Source organism: Chiloscyllium plagiosum, unplaced genomic scaffold (genome assembly GCF_037043375.1).
Source record: "Chiloscyllium plagiosum isolate Xiang-an unplaced genomic scaffold, Cpla_swu_hap1 HiC_scaffold_16, whole genome shotgun sequence".
NCBI classification, from domain to species: domain Eukaryota; kingdom Metazoa; phylum Chordata; class Chondrichthyes; order Orectolobiformes; family Hemiscylliidae; genus Chiloscyllium; species Chiloscyllium plagiosum.
This window is the reverse complement of record NW_028270154.1, coordinates 82,999,554-83,019,933: the sequence shown is the minus strand read 5'-3', so window position 1 is coordinate 83,019,933 and position 20,380 is coordinate 82,999,554. Positions and strand designations below refer to the sequence as shown.

Genomic DNA, 20,380 nt, shown 5'->3' with positions numbered 1-20,380 from the left:
AGATTAATGTACACATAGATTAATGTGCACGTAGATTAATGCACACATAGATTAATGCACACAGCCTGGATTCTTTAATGTCAAAATGTGTGGTGCTGGAAAAACACAGCAGGTCAGGCAGCATCCGAGGAGCAGGAAAATCGACGTTTCGGGCAGGAGTTCTTCATCAGGAATGCATTTGGGCTAACCCTTCATCAGCTATGCCTCAACTGAGGGCCACACTCTCTCAGAACTGCAAAGGACCCCTTCTGTACAAAATCCTAAGAAGTATTCATACTCTCAACAGACAGTATTTCTACACCATCTCTAACATCGAATCCTCGGATGCTGCCTGACCTGCTGTGCTTTTCCAGCACTGATCTAATCTTGACTCTAATCTCCAGCATCTGCAGTCGTCACTTTTGCCTAGCAATATCGTACAGGTGAGTGTTTTCCCAGCTACACGTCTCTCAATGGAACATACTTTTGTTGGTGCAGAGGAAGGCCACTAGAGGGCAATACATTACACAGGCTGGCTCCTGGCTTCCTGACAATGAAGAAAGTTGAGATATTTCTCTCTGTTCTCGGGTAGTTGTAAAATATTCCCTGCCGCTAAAATCCAGACGTTGTCCCCAGAGGTCACACTCACATTTATTGAAAGACTCGAAATGTTAAACTCTGCTTTCTCTTCACCGATGTTGCTAGATGTTGCTGAGTTTCTCCAGCAGCTTCTGGCACAGGAGCATGCTCACTGGTTATGGGATCTTGCTGTGCACAGATTCAACAGGCCAGAAAATGCGCCCGATTAGCCATAAGGCGATCTGGAGGGCTTTCAGGCCATACAACAATGCAGGTCTTTCTTTGCTAAAAATCACACAGCACCAGGTTATAGTCCAACAGGTTTATTTGGAAGCACTAGCTTTCGGAGCGCTGCTCTTTCATCAGGCTGCTCCGAAAGCTAGTGCTTCCAAATAAACCTGTTGCACTATAACCTGGTGTTGTTTGATTTTTTAACTTTGTCCACCCCAGTCCAACACCGGCACCTCCACGTCATGGTCTTTCTATGGTTATGCTTCCAGGGCGTGGGCAGTAAAAGGGTTGCCCGGTGTTTCAGTGGCCCGTGACCACATGGGGTGAGATGGCATGGAGTTGCAGCGCAGTGAGAGTCAGCGTCATTAAGGAACAAAAGCTGCGAGGGATTGAGAGACAGCGGCGAACGAGAAAGCCATTTCTTAACCATGGCAGCAAGAGAGAGATGTTCCCTTTTGCTTTGGCAAGTTCTCCATTTAATTGTATTTGTGTGTTTGGCTGCCAGAAGCAGAGTTGATGAAGCTAAACTCTGTGGTCTTGAGCAGATTCCAAACTGCGGAGGGAGCAGGCAGCTACTGAAGATTGAGGTAAAATTGTCAATGAACATTACTTATACTAAATACTAAATATTCTCCAACTGCCAAAGGATTATGTGACACTCAGTCCCTCAGCATTGATGTAAACTGTGACAAGAGGGAATGGGTGATGATTTATGATGAAAACAATCCTATTTCGATGAGTTTTGCTTTCTCATCATTATAATTAAGGTTGAGATGGTCTCACTTTGACCCTTTTCAGTCCCCACTGACAGACACTCACCGCCAGCATTTCACCCAGAGACAAATAATTAGCCATCGATTCTAAATATCAAACAGTGTTTGTGGGAGGCATCTGGATGGTTATATGAATAGGAAGGGTTTAGAGGGATATGGGCCAAGTGCTGGCAAATGGGACTAGATTAGTGTAGGATACCTGGTCGGCATGGATGAGTTGGGCTGAAGGATCTGTTTCCGTGCTGTACATCTCGATGACCCGATGACCCCAGATGTACGAGAATGGGATCTTACTCTGCCACAATGACCAGGCCAGCCTCCACTTCGAACAAGCCACCAAAGGCCACTGCCTGGAGCAGCAGGGACTGAAAGGGTTAAGTAGTTACTTGGATACGGGCAGCAGGAAAGGAGACACTGATATCGAGCAAATGTCAGCATCCGTGGCAGTGAAGTAGGGAGAACAGGCAAATAAGAATGGGGGATATAGATAGGGTTAATGGGAGTTGTCTTTTCCCAAGGATGGGGAATCTCAAGACTGGGGGCACATTTTTAGGTTGAGAGGAGAGAGATTAAAAAAAGACATGGGAGCAATTTTTTTTTTACACGGAGGGTGGCTGGTGTGTGGAGTGAACTTCCAGAGGAAGTGTTGGCCGTGGATACAGTTACAACATTTGAAAGCCGTTTGGAATAGTACATGAATAGGAAAGGTTTGGAAGGATATGGGCCAAGTGCAGACATGTGGAACTGGTTTAGTTTGGGATTATGTTTGGCGTGGACTAGTTGAACCGAAAGGTCTGTTTCTGTGCTGTATGAAGAAAGTCAGGGTTTCAGTTATGGCTGTAGTGTTTGCTATAACGATCAACAGTGCCCTAATTATTGTCAGGATTATAAAGTCTTTAAATGTGCTGCTTTAACTGGCATTAGCTTTGCAGTCAAAGTTATGAAGCTGCAGTGGGAGCTAATTTGTTATTTTAGCAAACATTAGACTCCTGATTGCATTGTCTTGTGACGGCTCATGTCTTCGTTTGTCCAGGTTAATGTTATCTCACCTGTCAACGGGTGCCTGCTTTAACCCACTTCTCCCATCTTCCCCTCTTTCAAAACCTGTCCGGTATCGCACTGTTGCATCTATTGTCACTTCCCCCAGGGTAAAACACTTTGCTAATCATTTGAGGTGGGGGGGGGGGGGGGCGGGGAAGGTGGGCAACAAGTGGGAAGAGAAATCAGAGTGAAAGTTTGTTGAGTTAAAACAACTTGAAATCTGGCCCTCAAGCTCTGTGGAGAGAAGTTTGTTGAAATCGCTGAACGTTTTTGCACAAACAAAATTTATTTCAAGTGAAGCCCTGTCCTATTCTGATTTTTATTTATAAGGCATTTGACTGACTCTTGAGCAAGAGCTCGCAGAGCAATTCTTGATTACAGAATGCTTCGGGCAATGTGTCCATGTTCACAGTGTAAATAAATCACTGGGTTTTTTTCTCTCTGTTTCTTCCCCATCCCCCTCTCGAAATAACACACCAGCTCACGGGGAATGGACTGATGATAAGGGAGAAACTGAACCATCAACATTTTACCTGGGTCACGTCGGCACCAATCAGTGTGGGCCCTGGGTGGAGTTATGTAACTGATCCCTGGGGAGACAGGTGTATAAGTAGGAGGTGCAAGGTGCAAACACTTTAATAGTCACTTTAATTGCTGCAACAGAGTCTGCAGGTTGATTCAACCTTGCCTGACCTGAAAGAGATTATGAGTTCATTTGACCTGCAAACACAGTCGCCTCCTCGATGCAGTCCCCAGTTCCCCAGCATCGGTCAGGAGCCCCCAGAGTTGAACATCTTCTGTGAAAACTTCTTCCACCAGCAGAACGCCCAGCGGCCATCCAACTATGACATTGAGGATTACGGCTCATCCAGCAACCCCTACCTCTGGCTGAACGGACCCCCCATGAACCCCTCGTCATACTTGCCCGGGTCCAATGGCAGCCCCTTCATCCCGCAGTCCTACGGGATGCCCAGGCAGTTCATCCCCAACGGCGGCAGCCTGGGGGGCTCGGATCTGGGCTGGCTCTCCATCCCCAACCAGGAGGAGCTGCTGAAGCTGGTGAGGCCTCCATACTCCTACTCGGCTCTGATCGCCATGGCGATCCACGGAGCGCCGGACAAGAGGCTGACCCTCAGCCAGATCTATCAATATGTGGCCGACAACTTCCCCTTCTACAACAAGAGCAAAGCCGGCTGGCAGAACTCCATCCGGCACAATCTCTCCCTCAACGATTGCTTCAAGAAAGTCCCCAGAGATGAGGATGACCCAGGTAAGTCACCTTATGGTTTTGAAGTCGGTTTATGTCGCTCTCGGTAATAAAGATGTACAGCACGGAAACAGGCCCTTCGGTCCAACTTGTCCATGCCAACCAGATATCCTAACCTAATCTAGTACCATTTGCCAGCACCCGGCCCATATCTCTCTAAACCTCTATACCCATCCAGATGCCTTTTAAATGTTGCAATTGTACCAGCCTCCACCACTTCCTCTGGCAGCTCATTCCATACACGTACCACCCTCTATGTGAAAAAGTTGCCCCTAAGGTCCCTTTAATATCTTTCCCCTCTCATCCTAAACCTGTCCCCTCTAGTTCTGGACTCCCCCACCCGAGGGAAAAGACCTTGTCTTTTTATCCTATCCTTGCCCCTCGTGATTTTATAAACCTCTATAAGGTCACCCCTCAGCCTTCAATGCTCCAGGGAAAACAGCCCCAGCCTATTCAGCCTCTCCCTGTAGCTCAAATCCTCCAACCCTGGTAACATCCTTGTAAATCTTTTCTGAACCCTTTCAAGATTCACAACATCTTTCCAATAGGAAGGAGACCAGAATTGCACATAATATTTCAACAGTGGCCTAACCAATGTCCTGTATAGCAGGAACATGACCTCCCAACTCCTGTACTAAATACTCTGACCAATAAAGGAAAGCATACCAAACGCCTTCTTCACTATCCTATCTACCTGCGACTCCACTTTCTGAACCCTTTCAAGTTTCACAACATCCTTCTGATAGGAGAGAGACCAGAATTGCAGACAATATTCCAAAAGTGGTCTAACCAATGTCCTGTACAGCTGCAACATGACCTCCCAACTCCAGTACTCAATACTCTGACCAATAAAGGAATACGTTATTGATCTGTGACTTGTGAAAGCAACATTGGCCACACATTCATTGTTCAGCGCCAGCCTTTCACAGGCAAGACATTGATTGAGGTGTAACGGCACGACACTGAGTTTATTGATGTCTCTGACGTGCTGGTGGTCAATGCTTTAGAGCGACATCGCACCCATCAATGTCACAGCAATATTGCTGCTCCCTAAGGAGACTGCTTTCACCTTGTATTCTACATGAAGTGGCCCAGATGCTGAAGGGTCAAACTTCTCAGTGCAGAGCAACACCAAGGGCAAGTGGGGTGAGGAGGTGAGGTTAGTGTGGGAGTTTGGACAGCATTGAGCTTTTGGCTTTAATGCACCACTGGGCTGGGTTAGGAAAGGGAAGGCAGAGGGAAGTGAGGGCTTTTCTTTTTTTTAACGTTTTGACACGTTTGAGGTTCTGGAAAAGCATGTCGAGACCTTCATGTTGTGCCCATGGGCGGAGAGAGATTGGCTTAAGGAACAGGCGTATGTTTACAACAGCACGTTAACCAGGAAGGGGGACAATGTTTGCTGTGGAAGTGTTCAGACTGAGGGAAGCCATTCCTGAATTGGAAATGGATTTCTGTGCTTTTTATTTCTTTGGGCCTGACCCAGTTCACTGCCTCTTGATGCCTCACGGTGTGTGTTTTTCTCTCTCTCTCTCTTGCCTCCCCCTCCCACATCTTGCAGGGAAGGGAAACTACTGGACTCTGGATCCCAACTGCGAGAAAATGTTCGACAACGGCAACTTCCGGCGCAAGAGGAAGAGGAAGTCCGACCCCAACGCCTCCGCTGGCGGTCTCGGAGCCGAGAAACCGGATGACGGCCCCCACAAGGCCCCCCTGAGTCCCGGAATCCCGGACCCCTCCTCTGCTCGGACGGGCACGTCTCCAGACAAGAAGTCTCCGGCTCCCGGCTCGGCTCCCTGCCTCAGCAACTTCATTTCCAGCATGTCCACGTACAACAACCCGCCAGGCGGGAGGCAAGCTCCCCTCGGACTGGTCAGTGACACTTCCCAGAGAATGGGGCAGGGCATGATGGGGTTCAGCTCCTACCCGCCCTCCGGCAACATCCTGGGCCAGTCCGGCTCGGAATGGAGCGACCCGGGAACGTCAAACCATTACGGATACTCCTCAGTCCTGAACCAGTTCAACAATCACTTCTACAACAGCCTCAACGCCAACAGCCTGTTGTACCCCAGGGAAGGTACAGAGGTGTGAGTGGAAGATGCGCACAATGAAGGATTGATGTGAAAAATTAATAATTACGGCAACAGAAAAAAAAAATCCATTTGATGCTAAGTAGTTTATTTATGAGAAAACATTTCATGAGCATTGTATTCCAGTATTTTAACTCTATAATTGGTTTAAGCGGATACTTGTGTCACTTAAAACCAATCATCTTGAAGCTTGGGGAGAATAGGTGTATATTGTGGTGTCTCGGGAGACTCTATAAAGTTTGGACTGAGGTTCCGATTAACTAACACTAACGTTAATGAGACCAGGAGGCACAGGAGCAGAGCAGCCTGTTGACTTTGTTCCACCATTCATTGAGATCATGATAATGATCTGATAATCCTCAACTCCATTTCCTTGCCTTTGCCCCTTTCTGAACAGAAACCTGTCTATTCTTGAGTAGACTAAACAGCCCTCTGCGGTGAAGAATTAATGGAGCCTTTCCAAACCTGCAGGCCCACAACATTCAAGTGGAGCCCCTGACCATCAGAGTAGGAGTTGGGATTGGATTTGAGGGTTACATTTCCCAGGGCGAACAGGCCTCCCTTGGACACTGGGTCAAAGTTCACAGGCCGCTTTCAACCAACACTTTCTGAACCCATCCCAACAAGGTGGCCTCAGATTGGGCGGCATAGTGGCTCAGTGGTTAGCATTGCTGCCTCACAGCGCCAGGGAGCCAGGTTCAATTCCAGTCTCGGGTGACTGTTTGTATGGAGTTTGCATGTTCTCTCTGTGTCCGCGTGGGTTTCCTCTTGGTGCTCCGGTTTCCTCCCACAGTCCAAAGATATGCAGGTTAGGGTGGATTGGCCATGTTACATTGCCCATAGTGTTCAGGGATATGCAGGTTAGGTTGGATTGGCTGTGCTAAATTGTCCCATAGTGTCCAGGGATGTGCAGGTTAGGGTGGATTGGCTGCGCCAAATTGTCCCATAGTGTCCAGGGATGTGCAGGTTAGGGTGGATTGGCTGCCCCAAATTGTCCCGTAGTGTCCAGGGATGTGCAGGTTAGGGTGGATTGGCTGCGCTAAATTGTCCCGTAGTGTCCAGGGATGTGCAGGTTAGGGTGGATTGGCCATGCTAAATTGTCCCGTAGTGTCCAGGGATGTGCAGGTTAGGGTGGATTGGCCATGCTAAATTGTCCCGTAGTGTCCAGGGATGTGCAGGTTAGGGTGGATTGGCCATGCTAAATTGCCCAGGGATGTGCAGATTAGGGTGGATTAGCGATGATAAGTGTGTGGTTGTGTGGATAGGGTAGCGTGGTGGGTCTGAGTGCAACGCTCTTAGGAGGGCTGGTGCATATGTGATGGACCAAATGGCCTGCTTCCACACTGTAAGGATTCTATAACTGGAATATTGAAGAAACTCCCACAGGTTGTAGGCTGCTCTGAGGCCTGACATACTGGCGGTCAGGTGAAATAGGATCTGCAGCATAGGCAGGCACTTTCAAAAATCATCTTCAATTGACCTCTGCCTCTTAACTGGGAATGAGTGAAGCTCATTCCCCCCCCCCCCCCCCCCCCCCTCCCACACCCCCCAGTCACTATCCAGTAACTATCTGTTAGAAAGCATGCGGGCTTTGGCTGGAGACCAAGAACAGGCTTCGCTCAGCGTGATGATCTTCATGGTTGATAAACCTGACAAGTTCTCTCCCTCCCTTTGCAACCAATGGGAAGAATAGAAAGCACCTGTTGTCATAGTACAGGGGAGAGAGGAGAAGGATACTGCTAAAGATCCAGAATTATCAATAATTTCATGTGTACATTTCCATTCTGACATTCAGTCTACAGTAGTTACTTGAACAGGAAGATTTGAGTCAATATAATAATCGTCTATTATGTGTTGTAAGATATCTAAAGTGAGTTAAGTAGGTGTGACGGCTAAGTGGCATCTAGTTGTTACAAATTTCAAACAATTGTCCATGACTTTCAGCAAGCTTATTATTGTGTCTCATTGTAGTTTGTAATTTGTACATTTTTTCTGACATTCATTTCTACGCATTGTAAAAGGTTACCTCAAAGGAAAAAGGGAAGTCAATTCACAATAAAATTCTCTTGGAAAAGAGTTAGTTTCTTTCCTCTCTCTTGTCACCACGATCGAAGGAAATTGCACCTCTGAATTTTTAAGAAATATCTCATCAGGCCAGTGCACATCAGACTGAGGGCTTTTGGTGCTAATGAATGGAGCAGTTTCGCTTCAAGCACCCCAGGGTCACTGTCGAGCACTTTTCAGTCGAGAGGTGTTTGGAAGGAACAGAATTTAACTCCCTAAACACAGGGAGAAAGTGAGGGCTGCAGATGCTGGAGATCAGAGTCAAAAGTGTGGTGCTGGAAAAGCACAGCCCATCAGGCAGCATCCTGATGAAGAGTTTATGTGCAAAACATCGACTCTCCTGCTCCTTGGATGCTGCCTGACGGGCTGTGCTTTTCCAGCACCACACATTGTGACTCTTTGGACACTACTCCTAAAGTAACTGACTACATTCCGCTTATATATCCTGTGCCTGTGCGCTTCCCCCCACGTTACCTGATGAAAAAGCAGCGCTCCGAAAGCTTGGATTTTAAATAAACATGTTGGACTATAGACTGGTGTCATGTGACTTCTGACTTATTCCCAGGGAAAGTACAACACAGGTTTGGTACAGAGTAAAGCTGCCTTTACACTGTACAGTACGAATGAATAGAGCTGACAAATCACAGAGCATAGCTCCCTCTATGGTATCACAGCAAACATAGAGTCAGAGAGCTGTACAGCATGGAAACAGACCCTTCGGTCCAACCCGTCCATGCCGACCAGATATCCCAACCCAATCTAGTCCCACCTGCCAGCACCCGGCCCATATCACCCCCCCCCAGGATGGGAAACAGCAGTGGTTGCATGCAGAGTAAAGCTACCCTGTTCCATTGAAGAAAGAGACAAGACGTGTTTGCATTCCCAACTGCGCTTGTGACCAGCGAATATCTGAAAGGAAACACTTTTTTGAGGTGCTGTCACTGTTGTTATGAAGAAAAATATAGCTGCCAAATATAGTTCCTACAAACTGCAAGCTGATTATAAGATAATCTGATTTTGTGACTATGATTGAGGGGCAAAAACATTAGCCATGGCATCATTCCTTGCCCTTTGTGGGAATCATGTGATGGGATCTCTTATATGTTATGCACATATGTTTATAAAATACATATTATCCCATCATTGAGAGTGCATACAGAGATTCATTGAGTACCACATCTGAAAGATTCACAGACAGTTGTTCAATATAAAACTCACTAAGATTTACCACGCAGTATATTGTAACTCCAGCGTACTTTATCACATTCCTAAAAGAAGCTAATAGTATGTTTTTCAAGTATTTACAAGCATGTTGCCAGGGTTGGAGGGCTTGAGCTATAGGGACAGGCTGAACTAGGCCTGGGCTACTTTCCCTGGAGTGTCGGAGGCTGAGGGGTGACCTTATAGAGGTTTATAAAATCATGAAGGACATGGATAGGGTGGGGGAGTAGGGAGGGGAGTCCAAAACTAGAGGCCATAGGTTTTAATTGAGAGGGGAAAGATTTAAAAGGGACCGAAGAGGCAACTTTTTCACGCAGAGGGTGGTACGTGTATGGAATGAGCTGCCAGAGGAAGTGGTGGAGGCTGGTACAATTACAATAGTTAGGAGGCATCTGGATGGGTCCATGAATAGGAAGGGTTTAGAGGGATAAGGGCCAAATGGGACTAGATTAGCTTAGGATATCTGGTTGGCATGGACGAGTTGCACAGACAGTTCGGTTTTCATGCTGAACATCTCTATGATCCTACGATATTGCAGTATTTTCATAAGCTGTGATTCACCATCATGAGGATTTCAATGGAAACTGTTGAAAATCATTGAACATCAGACCCTTATAGCCAGATAAAAATCTAAACTTTAACCCCATATTCCAGGGAGCATTGATCTCTGTATGAAACAAAAGCCTTTACCTCATCACAAAACATTAGTTCAAAGCAAGAACAATTGGAGTGTGTAAAAAATAATTGAAGAGATTCATTTTTAACTGAAGCTAGTTAAACACTATTTTAGAAATGATAGATTCAGTTGGTCAGCGATGGTGTCACTGGCTGGCCAGCATTTACAACCCATCTCCAGGTGCCCTGGCAAGGCTGGTATTCTGCTGTCTTCCTGTACCACAGCAGTCCATGTGCGAGACTTACAATACTCTCAGGGAGGAAGTTTCAGGACTTTGACCCAGTGACAGTGTAGGAGCAGTGATATATTTCCAAGTCAGGATGGTGAGTGTGTTGAAGGGAATGTGCAGATAGCGGTGTTCCCAAATATCTATTCTCCTTGTCCTTCGAAACGGAACTGGTCATGGGTTTTTACCGTGCAGGTGCCCTGGCAAGGCTGGTATTCTGCTGTCTTCCTGTACCACAGCAGTCCATGTGCGAGACTTACAATACTCTCAGGGAGGAAGTTTCAGGACTTTGACCCAGTGACAGTGTAGGAGCAGTGATATATTTCCAAGTCAGGATGATGAGTGTGTTGAAGGGAATGTGCAGATAGCGGTGTTCCCAAATATCTATTCTCCTTGTCCTTCGAAACGGAACTGGTCATGGGTTTTTACCGTGCTGATAAAGGACCCCTGGTTGGAAGAGAGGGCTGCAGATGCTGGAGATCAGAGTCAAAGAGTGTGGTGCTGAAAAAGCACAGCCAGTCAGGCAGCATCCGAGGAGCAGGAGAATCAATGTTCCGGGCATAAGCTCTTCTTCAGGAATGAATGATGAAGAGCTCATGCTCAAATCATCGATTCTCCTGCTCCTCAGATGCTGCTTGACTGGCTGTGCTTTTCCACCCTGACACTTCTTGGCTAATGACCATTGGTAAGTTTCTGGAGCATAACTTGTAGATAGTAGATAGTAGCACTGCTGCTACTGAGCCTTGATGGCAGAGGGAGTGGATGCTTGTGGATATGGTGTCAGTTAGACCAGCCACTTGTCCTGGATGGTGTTAAGCTTCTTGAGTGTTGTTGAAGCTGCACTTAACCAGGCAAGTGGAGAATATGCTATCGCACTCCTGACTGGTCAATGGTAAACAGACTTTGGGGAGTCAGTTGGTGAGCTATTTGCCGAAATATTCATAACCTCTGACCTGCTCTTGTGGCTACAGTGATTACATGGTGAGTCAAGTCAGTCTCTCGTCAATGGAAACCTCCCAGGATGTTAATAGGGAAAAGTCAGTGATGGTAACACCATTGAATGTCAAGGGTGATGATTATATTCTCCCTTGTAGGAGCGACATGTGATGCAAATGTTATTTGCTATTCGTCAGACATGCTGCATTTTTATAAGGACTGTTTCAACGTGTAAGGAGTCATAAATGGTGCTGAATATTGCACAATCATCTCTGAACATTCCCACTTCTGACTTGATGATGGAGGGAAGGTCATTGATGAAGCAGCTGAAGATGGTTGGGCCTAGGACACCACCCTGAGGAACTCCTACGGAGATGTTCTGGAGCTGAGATGACTGACCTCCAACAACCACCACCATCTCCCTTCATGCCAGGTATGTCTCCAACCATTGGAGAATTTTCTTTTTTTTAAAAATGCAATTTATAGAATGTAAGCTTTGCTGCCTTGGCCCAGAATTTATTGCCCATCTTTAATTACCCAGAGGGCAGTTAAGAGTTAACCACATTACTGTGGGTCTGGAGTTGCATGTAGGCCCAGACCAGGTAAGGATGGCAGTTTCCTTCCCTAAAGGCCCTTCGTGACTCAGATGGGCTTTTCCAACAATTGACAATGGATTCATGGTCATCATTAAGCTCTTACTTCCACATATTTTCATTGATTTCAAATTCTACCATCTGCCCTAGCAGGATTTGAACCCAGGTCCCCAAAACGTTGCCTGGGCCGCTGGCTTAAAATTTCAGCAATAATACCATTAGACCATCACCTCCCCAGAACTGTTTCCCACTGACTGGAATTTTTGTCCTACCTGCCTATCTCCTTTTCCACCTATCCACTCCACCCTCTCCTCTCTGACCTATCACCTTCATCCCCTCCCCCACTCACCCATTGTACTCTATGCTACTTTCTCCCCACGCCCACCCTCCTCTAGCTTATCTCTCCACGCTTCAGGCTCTCTGCCTTTATTCCTGATGACGGGATTTTGCCCGAAACGTCGATTTCACTGCTCCTCGGATGCTGCCTGAACTGCTGTGCTCTTCCAGCACCACTGATCCAGAATCTGGGATTTTGCTAGGGCTCCTTGCTGTCACATTCAGTCAAGTGTGACTTTGATGTTAAGGACAGTCCCTCTCCTCTCCCCTCCCCTCTGGAATCCAGCTCTTTTGTCCATGTTTGACCCAAGGCTGTAGTGAGGTCAGGAGCTGAGCGGCCCTGGCAGAACCCAAACTGGGCGTCACTGAGCAGGTTAGTGCTGAGCAGGTGCTGCTTGATAGGAGTGTTGATGACCCCTTCCATCACTTTACTGTTGATTGAGAATAGACTGATGGAGCGGTACTTGGACGGGTAAGGTTTAACCTACTTTTCCGCACAGATGCCATGATGATGGAGGAACCTCCACATACTTACAGACACATTGAACCTTTTAATATATGTGTTTGTTTTCTTTTAAATGATGTTGATACAGCCAATAGACGATTGCAGATATAAACTTAATTGCTACCTGTTGAGAGGGAACCTGCATTGTCAAACCTGATGAAGTGCCTGCAGACTTCAAAAGGCTGAACTTAAAAGGGAAAGTGAGGACTGCAGATGCTGGAGATCAGAGCTGAAAATGTGTTGCTGGAAAATCGCAGCAGGTCAGACAGCATCCAAGGAGCAGGAGAATCGATGTTTCGGGCATAAGCCCTTCTTCAGGAATGAGGAAAGTTTGTCCAGCAGGCTAAGATAAAAGGTAGGGAGGAGGGACTTGGGGGAGGGGCGTCGGAAATGTGATAGGTGGAAAGAGGTCAAGGTGAGGGTGATAGGTCAGACTGGGGTGGGGGCGGAGAGGTCAGGAAGAAGATTGCAGGTTAGGAAGGCGGTGCTGAGTTCGAGGGATTTGACTGAGACAAGGTGGGGGGAGGGGAAATGAGGAAACTGGTGAAATCCGAGTTCATCCCTTGTGGTTGGAGGGTCCCTAGGCGGAAGATGAGGCGCTCTTCCTCCAAACATCGTGTTGTTGTGGTCTGGCGATGGAGGAATCCAAAGACCTGCATATCCTTGGTGGAGTGGGAGGAGGAGTTAAAGTGTTGAGCCACAGGGTGGTTGGGTTGGTTGGTCCGGGTGTCCCAGAGGTGTTCTCTGAAACGCTCCGCAAGTAGGCGGCCTGTCTCCCCAATATAGAGGAGGCCACATCGGGTGCAGAGGATGCAATAGATGATGTGTGTGGAGGTGCAGGTGAATCTGTGGCGGATATGGAAGTTTCCTTTGGGGCCTTGGAGGGAGGTGAGGGGGGAGGTGTGGGCGCAAGTCTTGCACCTCCTGCGGTTGCAGGGGAAGGTGCCGGGAGTGGAGGTAGGGTTGGTGGGGGGTGTGGATCTGACGAGGGAGTCACAGAGGGAGTGGTCTTTTCGGAATGCTGATAGGGGAGGAGAGGGAAATATATCCTTGGTGGTGGGGTCCGTTTGGAGGTGGCGGAAATGATGGCGGATGATGCACTGTACATGGAGATTGGTGGGGTGGTAGGTGAGGACCAGTGGGGTTCTGTCCTGGTGGCGGTTGGAGGGGCAGGGCTCAAGGGCGGAGGAGCGGGAAGTGGAAGAGATGCGGTGGAGGGCATCGTCGACCACGTCGGGGGGGAAATTGCGGTCCTTGAAGAAGGAGGCCATCTGGGTTGTACGTTTTTGGAACTGGTCCTCCTGGGAGCAGATGCGGTGGAGACGAACGAATTGGGAGAATGGGATGGCGTTTTTACAGGGGGCAGGGTGGGAGGAGATGTAGTCCAGGTAGCTGTGGGAGTCGGTCGGTTTGTAGTAGATGTCCGTGTTGACTCGGTCGCCTGAGATAGAAATAGAAAGGTCGAGGAAGGGGAGGGAGGAATCTGAGACTGTCCATGTGAATTTGAGGTCGAGGTGGAAGGTGTTGGTGAAGTGGATGAACTGTTCAACCTCCTCGTGGGAGCACGAGGCGGCGCCGATACAGTCATCGATGTAGCGGAGGAAAAGGTGGGGGGTGGGGCCAGTGTAGTTGCGGAAGATGGACTGTTCCACATATCCTACGAAGAGGCAGGCATAGCTGGGGCCCATGCGGGTGCCCATGGCTACTCCTTTCGTTTGGAGGAAGTGGGAGGATTGGAAAGAGAAGTTGCGTTTGGAGGAAGTGGGAGGATTACAATACAACTTAACAGGGAGCAATTACAATACAAGCTGAACAATATTCTCCTGGTAGTTATGTCAGACTGTTAACATGACAGGGGAAGACAACAGCTTGGGAGAGAGAGATATGTTTTGTGTCTTCCATTTCCAAGGATACTTGAGGACGAGTATAAGAGTTGGGAGGTCATGTGGCAGCTGTACAGGACACTGGTTAGGCCACTTTTGGGAACACTGCGTACAACTCTGGGGTCTTCCTGCTGTAGGAAGGCTGTTCTGAAACTTAACAGGGTTCAGGGAAGATTTACAAGCATGTTACCAGGGTTGGAAGGTTTGAGCTACAGGGAGAGGGTGAATAGGCTGGGGCTGTTTTCCCTGGAACATCGGAGGCTGAGGGGTGACCTTTTGGAGGTTTATAAAATCATGAGGGGCATGGATAGGATAAATAGGCAAGGTCTTTTCCCTAGGGTGAGGGAGTCCAGAACTAGAGGGCATAGGTTTAGGATGACAGGGAAAGATTTAAAAGGCTTCTCAGGGGTAACATTTTCACTTAAAGGGTGGTGCATGTATGGAATGAGTTGCCAGAGGAAGTGGTGGAGGCTGGTACCAATACACATTTAAAAAGCATCTGCATGGGTATATGAATAGGAAGGATTTGGAGGGATATGGGCCAAGTGCTGGCAAATGGGACTAGATTAATTTAGGATATCTGGTCTGCATGGATGAGTTGGGCCAAAGGGTCTATTTCCATGCTGTACATCTCTATTAGTCTCTTTGTCTCAAGGGCTACTAGCCAGTTCAATGCTGTTCTGTGTGTACTAGTTGAAGAAGATGTGCTCATGATCAGTGCTTCTTGTATGTGTCTGAGGGTTGAGATGTACTACCTGTTAGTATGCTGTGAATGCCACAATCAAATTACCACCCACTAGTCACCCCGTATTATATCTAACACTTAATGCAGAAGTCAGATAGCCAGAAAGTCAAATGTAAATGTGACAAAATAAGGGCTCTCTCACGCTAAGTCTTACAATTCAGCTACCATTGAAAGGAACCAGACCTTGGCATGGTAGCTTTGTGGTTAGCACTGCTGCCTCACAGGGCCAGAGACTTGGGTTCAATCCCTGCCTCGGGCAGCTGTCTGTGTGGAGTTTGCACATTCTCCCCCGTGTCTGCGTGGGTTTCCTCCGGGTGCTCCGGTTTCCTCCCACAGTCCAAAGATGTGCAGGTCAGGTGAATTGGCCATGCTAAATTGCCCGTAGTGTTAGGTGAAGGGGTAAATGTAGGGGAATGGGTCTGGGTGGGTTGCTCTTCGGAGGGTCAGTGTGGACTTGTTGGGCCGAAGGGCCTGTTTCCACACTGTAGGGAATTTAATCTAATATCACGTCAATCTGCCGTCTTAACATTCCACCCATTACTCTTCGCAAACAACGATCGAAGGCTGATCCATATGTTCTTTATTTTGAAACTTACTTTTATTACAAACTTGTATTGGTTTATTATTGCTTCACATGTTTATTAATTAAGCCCCTCATTCTTGATTAAATTAAGAAAACCAGGTTGGATCAATTCCTTTCAAAACATGAATGGCTTTGGTCTGACTGGAAGGCAGCCAATGGCAGTGAGCTGTTGTAAATTAACCCTGTCACTGCCATGACCCAAAGTGGGTGGGCAGGTAAATAAAGAAAGGGGAGACAGTTTGTATCCATGGTCAGGGGCTTGTCAATGTGGTGTATCCCACCTTGGATGTGTGATAATCTGGGGAATATTGCCTGGTGTTCCAGTGTTACACAGTGTTAGGTGGGGATCTGGTGAGTGGATGGAGAAGATGTTCCTTTCTGATCCTGCTGTGTTCAGCTGCATGTAATTGGTTCTTACTTCTGCACAGCGGAGAGCTTCGATTGGAGAAGGCTGTCAAGGTTTCCATCAATCCATGTGGAATTGATCGTTTTTGTAGCTGCAGGATGAAATATATGTTTCATAACTCTAGCCCTAACACTAACCCTAACCCTAACCCTAACCCTAACCCTAACCCTAACCCTAACCCTAACCCTAACCCTAACTCTAGCCCTAACATTAACCCTAACCCTAAACATAACCCTAACATGAACACCAATCCTAACCCTAACCCTAACACTAACACCATTCCTAACCCTAACCCTAACCCTAACCCTAACCCTAACCCATCAATCCATGTGGAATTGATCGTTTTTGTAGCAGCAGGATGAAATATATGTTTCATAACTCTAGCCCTAACATTAACCCTAACCCTAAACATAACCCTAACACGAACACCAATCCTAACCCTAACCCTAACACTAACACCATTCCTAACCCTAACGCTAACCCTAACACCATCCATAACCATAACTCTAACACTAACACCAATCCTAACCCTAACACTAACACCATTCCTAACCCTAACTCTAACCCTAACACTAACACCAATCCTAACCCTAACCCTAACCCTAACACGAACACTAACACCAATCCTAACCCTAACCCTAACACTAACACTAACACCAATCCTAACCCTAACCCTAACCCTAACCCTAACCCTAACCCTAACCCTAACACCAATCCTAACCCTAACCCTAACCCACACCCTAACCCTATCCTAACCCTAACCCTAACACTAACACCAATCCTAACCCTAACCCTAACCCTAACCCTAACACCAATCCTAACCCTAACCCTAACCCTAACCCTATCCTAACCCTAAACCTAACACTAACACCAATCCTAACCCTAACCCTAACCCTAACACCAATCCTAACCCTAACCCTAACCCTAACCCTAACCCTATCCTAACCCTAAACCTAACACTAACACCAATCCTAACCCTAACCCTAACCCTAACCCTAACCCTAACACCAATCCTAACCCTAACCCTAACCCTAACACCAATCCTAACTATAATGCTAACCCGAACCATAACCCTAACCCTGACCCTATCGAGGGATGACATGTGCGTTCCCTAACCCTAACCTTAATCCTAACCCAAACCCTATCACATCTGTTCCCCAACCCTAACACTAACCCTAACCCTAATGCATGTTTGTTCCCTAACTCTAATCCTAACCCTAGCCCTAAGTTTAAACCTAACTCTAAACCTAGCCCTAAAACTAACACAAATCCCAATTCTAAGACTAACCCGAACCCTAACCCTAAACTAACCCGAGCCCCTACCCTTTACATAAGGCCTGGCCCTAACGCTAACCCCTAACCCTAACCATTCCCCTAGCCCTAACGCTTACCCCAAACTGTAACCCTAACTCAGCCCTAATGCTACTACCTAACCTTAATCCTAGCCCTAGCCCTAACCCTAACCATAGACCTAGCCCTAACCCTAACCCCTAACTGTAACCCTAAAACCCTAACTGTAATCCTAGCCCCTAGCCCTATCCAATTGGAGGGCATGTGAAGTCATGGATGTGACATGTGCCCCATCCAGCTGCCTGTGGAGGGAGTGTCACCATCTGCACAAGCTGCTGATCCAGGTTTTGGACCTTGAGCAGCTGCTTAAGAAACAGGGGATTTATTAAACAGGTGATAACACCATTTATTACTCTGCTCTCTTAAGCACTTGCTGGTGCTTCAATGGATGCATGTGCTTCTGGTCCTCCACTGTAGATGGCACTGGTGATATCAAACCAAACATCTCCGCATTGCTGAAAGAAATATAAAATACATAAACGAATGAGCACAACAGTCCCAAAACACTTTATTGATGTGGGCTTCCCCTTACAGGGCTGCCGCAATTTTGTTTTATGTTACAGAACACACAAACGTAGGCATGTTCTTGTGGCATTTATTAATCTGACAAATGTTTATCACAGCTCGCTGTTACACAAAGGCATTACATTCATCAGGGGTGCAACATCGAACATTAGACTATGACATTATAACTGAGATGCACACTTTTTTTAGTGTGTTGCGTTTCAAGTGACCCCAAGGAAGATGGTACTTGAGACCTTCGTACCCACAGCTCACATGCTAGGATACAGTAAGAATACAATGGGAATGATGTTAGATTAGATTCCCTACAATGTGGAAACAGGCCCTTCAGCCCAACCAGTCCATACCGACCCTCCGAAGAGTAACCCACTCAGACCCATTTCCCTCTGACTAATGCACCTAACACTATGAGCAATTTAGAATGGCAAATTCACCCTAACCTGCATATCTTCATGACTGTGGGAAGAAAAGAGAGCACACCCATGCAGACACGGGGCAAATGTACAAATTCCACACAGACAGGTGCCTGAGGCTGGAATCAAACCTGGGAACCTTGCGCTGTGAGGCAGCAGTGTTAACCACTTAACGATATGATGGCATATACCAGGAGAAATACCACAAAACTTTACACAACTCAATTTCTTTTGATGTGACAAATTAGGCACATATTCAAGTGGGTTCTTCAAAAATACCTCAAGGTTCTTTTCCATCCACCTGAGGTGAAGGCGACGAGAATCTAGTTTGAATGTTTCAGTCAGACGTTCCCTCAATGATACACACATCCTTTTACAGGTTCAGAAAGTCCAGCCTTCAGTCAGGGATCTGCCATCTTACCATCAAAAGGCACTGAATATCAGGACCACAGGTGGCAGGAGCGTCAGGGCACATCTTCTGACCTCAAAAGTAAAGTTGTTAACTCACCTGTCCTATTCTCACTCCTGTCCCAGACTCACGCCAGTCGCAATCTCATTTCTGTCCCAGTCTCACTCTTTAGATTACTTACTTTAGATTACTTACAGTGTGGAAACAGGCCCTTCGGCCCAACAAGTCCACACTGACCCGCCGAAGCGTAACCCACCCAGACACATTCCCTTACATTTACCCCTTCACCTAACACTACGGGCAATTTAGAATGGCAAATTCACCCTAACCTGCACATTTTTGGATTGTGGGAGTAAACCGGAGCACCCGGAGGAAACCCACGCAGACACGGGGAGAATGTGCAAACTCCACACAGTCAGTCGCCTGAGGTGGGAATTGAACCTGGGTCTCTGGCGCTGTGAAGCATCAGTGCTAACCACTGTGCCACCGTGCCGCCCACTCCTATCCCATTCTCACAATTGTCCCATTCTCACTCCTATCCCTGTCTCACTCCTGTCCCAGTTTCATTCCTATCCCATTCTCAAACCAGTCCCATTCTCACAACTGTCCCAATCTCAGTCCTGTCCTAATCTCACTCCTGTCTCAGTCTAAGTCCTGTCCCAGACTCACTCCTGTCCCAGTCTCACTCCAGTCCCAGAGTCACTCCTGTCCCATTCTCACTCCTATCCCAATCTCACTCCTGTCCCATTCTCACTCCTGTCCCATTCTCATTCCTGTCCCAGTCTCACTCCTGCCCCATTCTCGTTCCCGTCCCAGTCTCACTCCAGTCCCAGAGTCATTCCTGTCCCATTCTCACTCCTATCCCAATCACACTCCTGTCCCACTCTCACTCCTGGCCCATTCTCACTCCAGTCCCATTCTGAATCCTGTCCCTGTCTTATTCCTGTGCCAGTCTCACTCCTGTCCCATTCTCACTCATGTCCCAGTCTGACTCTCGTCCCAGACTCACACCTCTCCCAATCTCACTTCCATCCCAGTCGCACTCCTGTCCCAGTCTCACTCCTGTCCCATTCTCGCTCATATCCCAATCTCACCCCTGTCCCATCCTTATTCCTGTCCCATTCTCACTCCAGTCCCAGAGTCACTCCTGTCCCATTCTCACTCCTATCCCAATCTCACTCCTGTCCCATTCTGAATCCTGTCCCATTCTCATTCCTGTCCCAGTCTCACTCCTGTCCCATTCTCACTCATGTCCCAGTCTGACTCTCGTCCCAGACTCACACCTCTCCCAATCTCACTTCCATCCCAGTCGCACTCCTGTCCCAGACTCACACCTGTCCCAGTCTCACTCCTGTCCAAGACTCACTCCTATCGTAGACTCACTCCTGTCCCTGTCTCACTCTTGTACCAGTCTCACTCCAATCCCATTCTAACTCCTGTCCCATTCTCACTCCTATCCCAGTCTCACTCCTGTCCCATTCTCGCTCATATCCCAATCTCACCCCTGTCCCATCCTTATTCCTGTCCCATTCTCACTCCTGTCCCAGTCTCACTC

General features: G+C 47.5%; 1 protein-coding gene across 1 annotated transcript; it reads left to right on the top strand.

Moving 5' to 3' along the window:
- The first annotated feature begins 3,281 nt into the window (after positions 1-3,281).
- On the top strand, positions 3,282-7,484 carry LOC122547927 (forkhead box protein I1-ema-like). The gene is made up of 2 exons (XM_043686486.2): positions 3,282-3,873; positions 5,429-7,484. The coding sequence occupies exons 1-2, from the start codon at positions 3,309-3,311 to the stop codon at positions 5,956-5,958; spliced, it is 1,095 nt and encodes a 364-aa protein (XP_043542421.1). The 5' UTR covers positions 3,282-3,308; the 3' UTR covers positions 5,959-7,484.
- Positions 7,485-20,380: the final 12,896 nt, after the last annotated feature.

What these genes read in the sequence shown, in the direction of transcription:
- LOC122547927 (XM_043686486.2), top strand. Translation starts at nt 3,309, where the DNA reads ATGAGTTCATTTGACCTGCAAACACAGTCGCCTCCTCGATGCAGTCCC. An exon ending in CAGAGATGAGGATGACCCAG is followed by an intron (nt 3,874 to 5,428) that starts GTAAGTCACCTT and finishes CACATCTTGCAG; the next exon opens with GGAAGGGAAACTACTGGACT.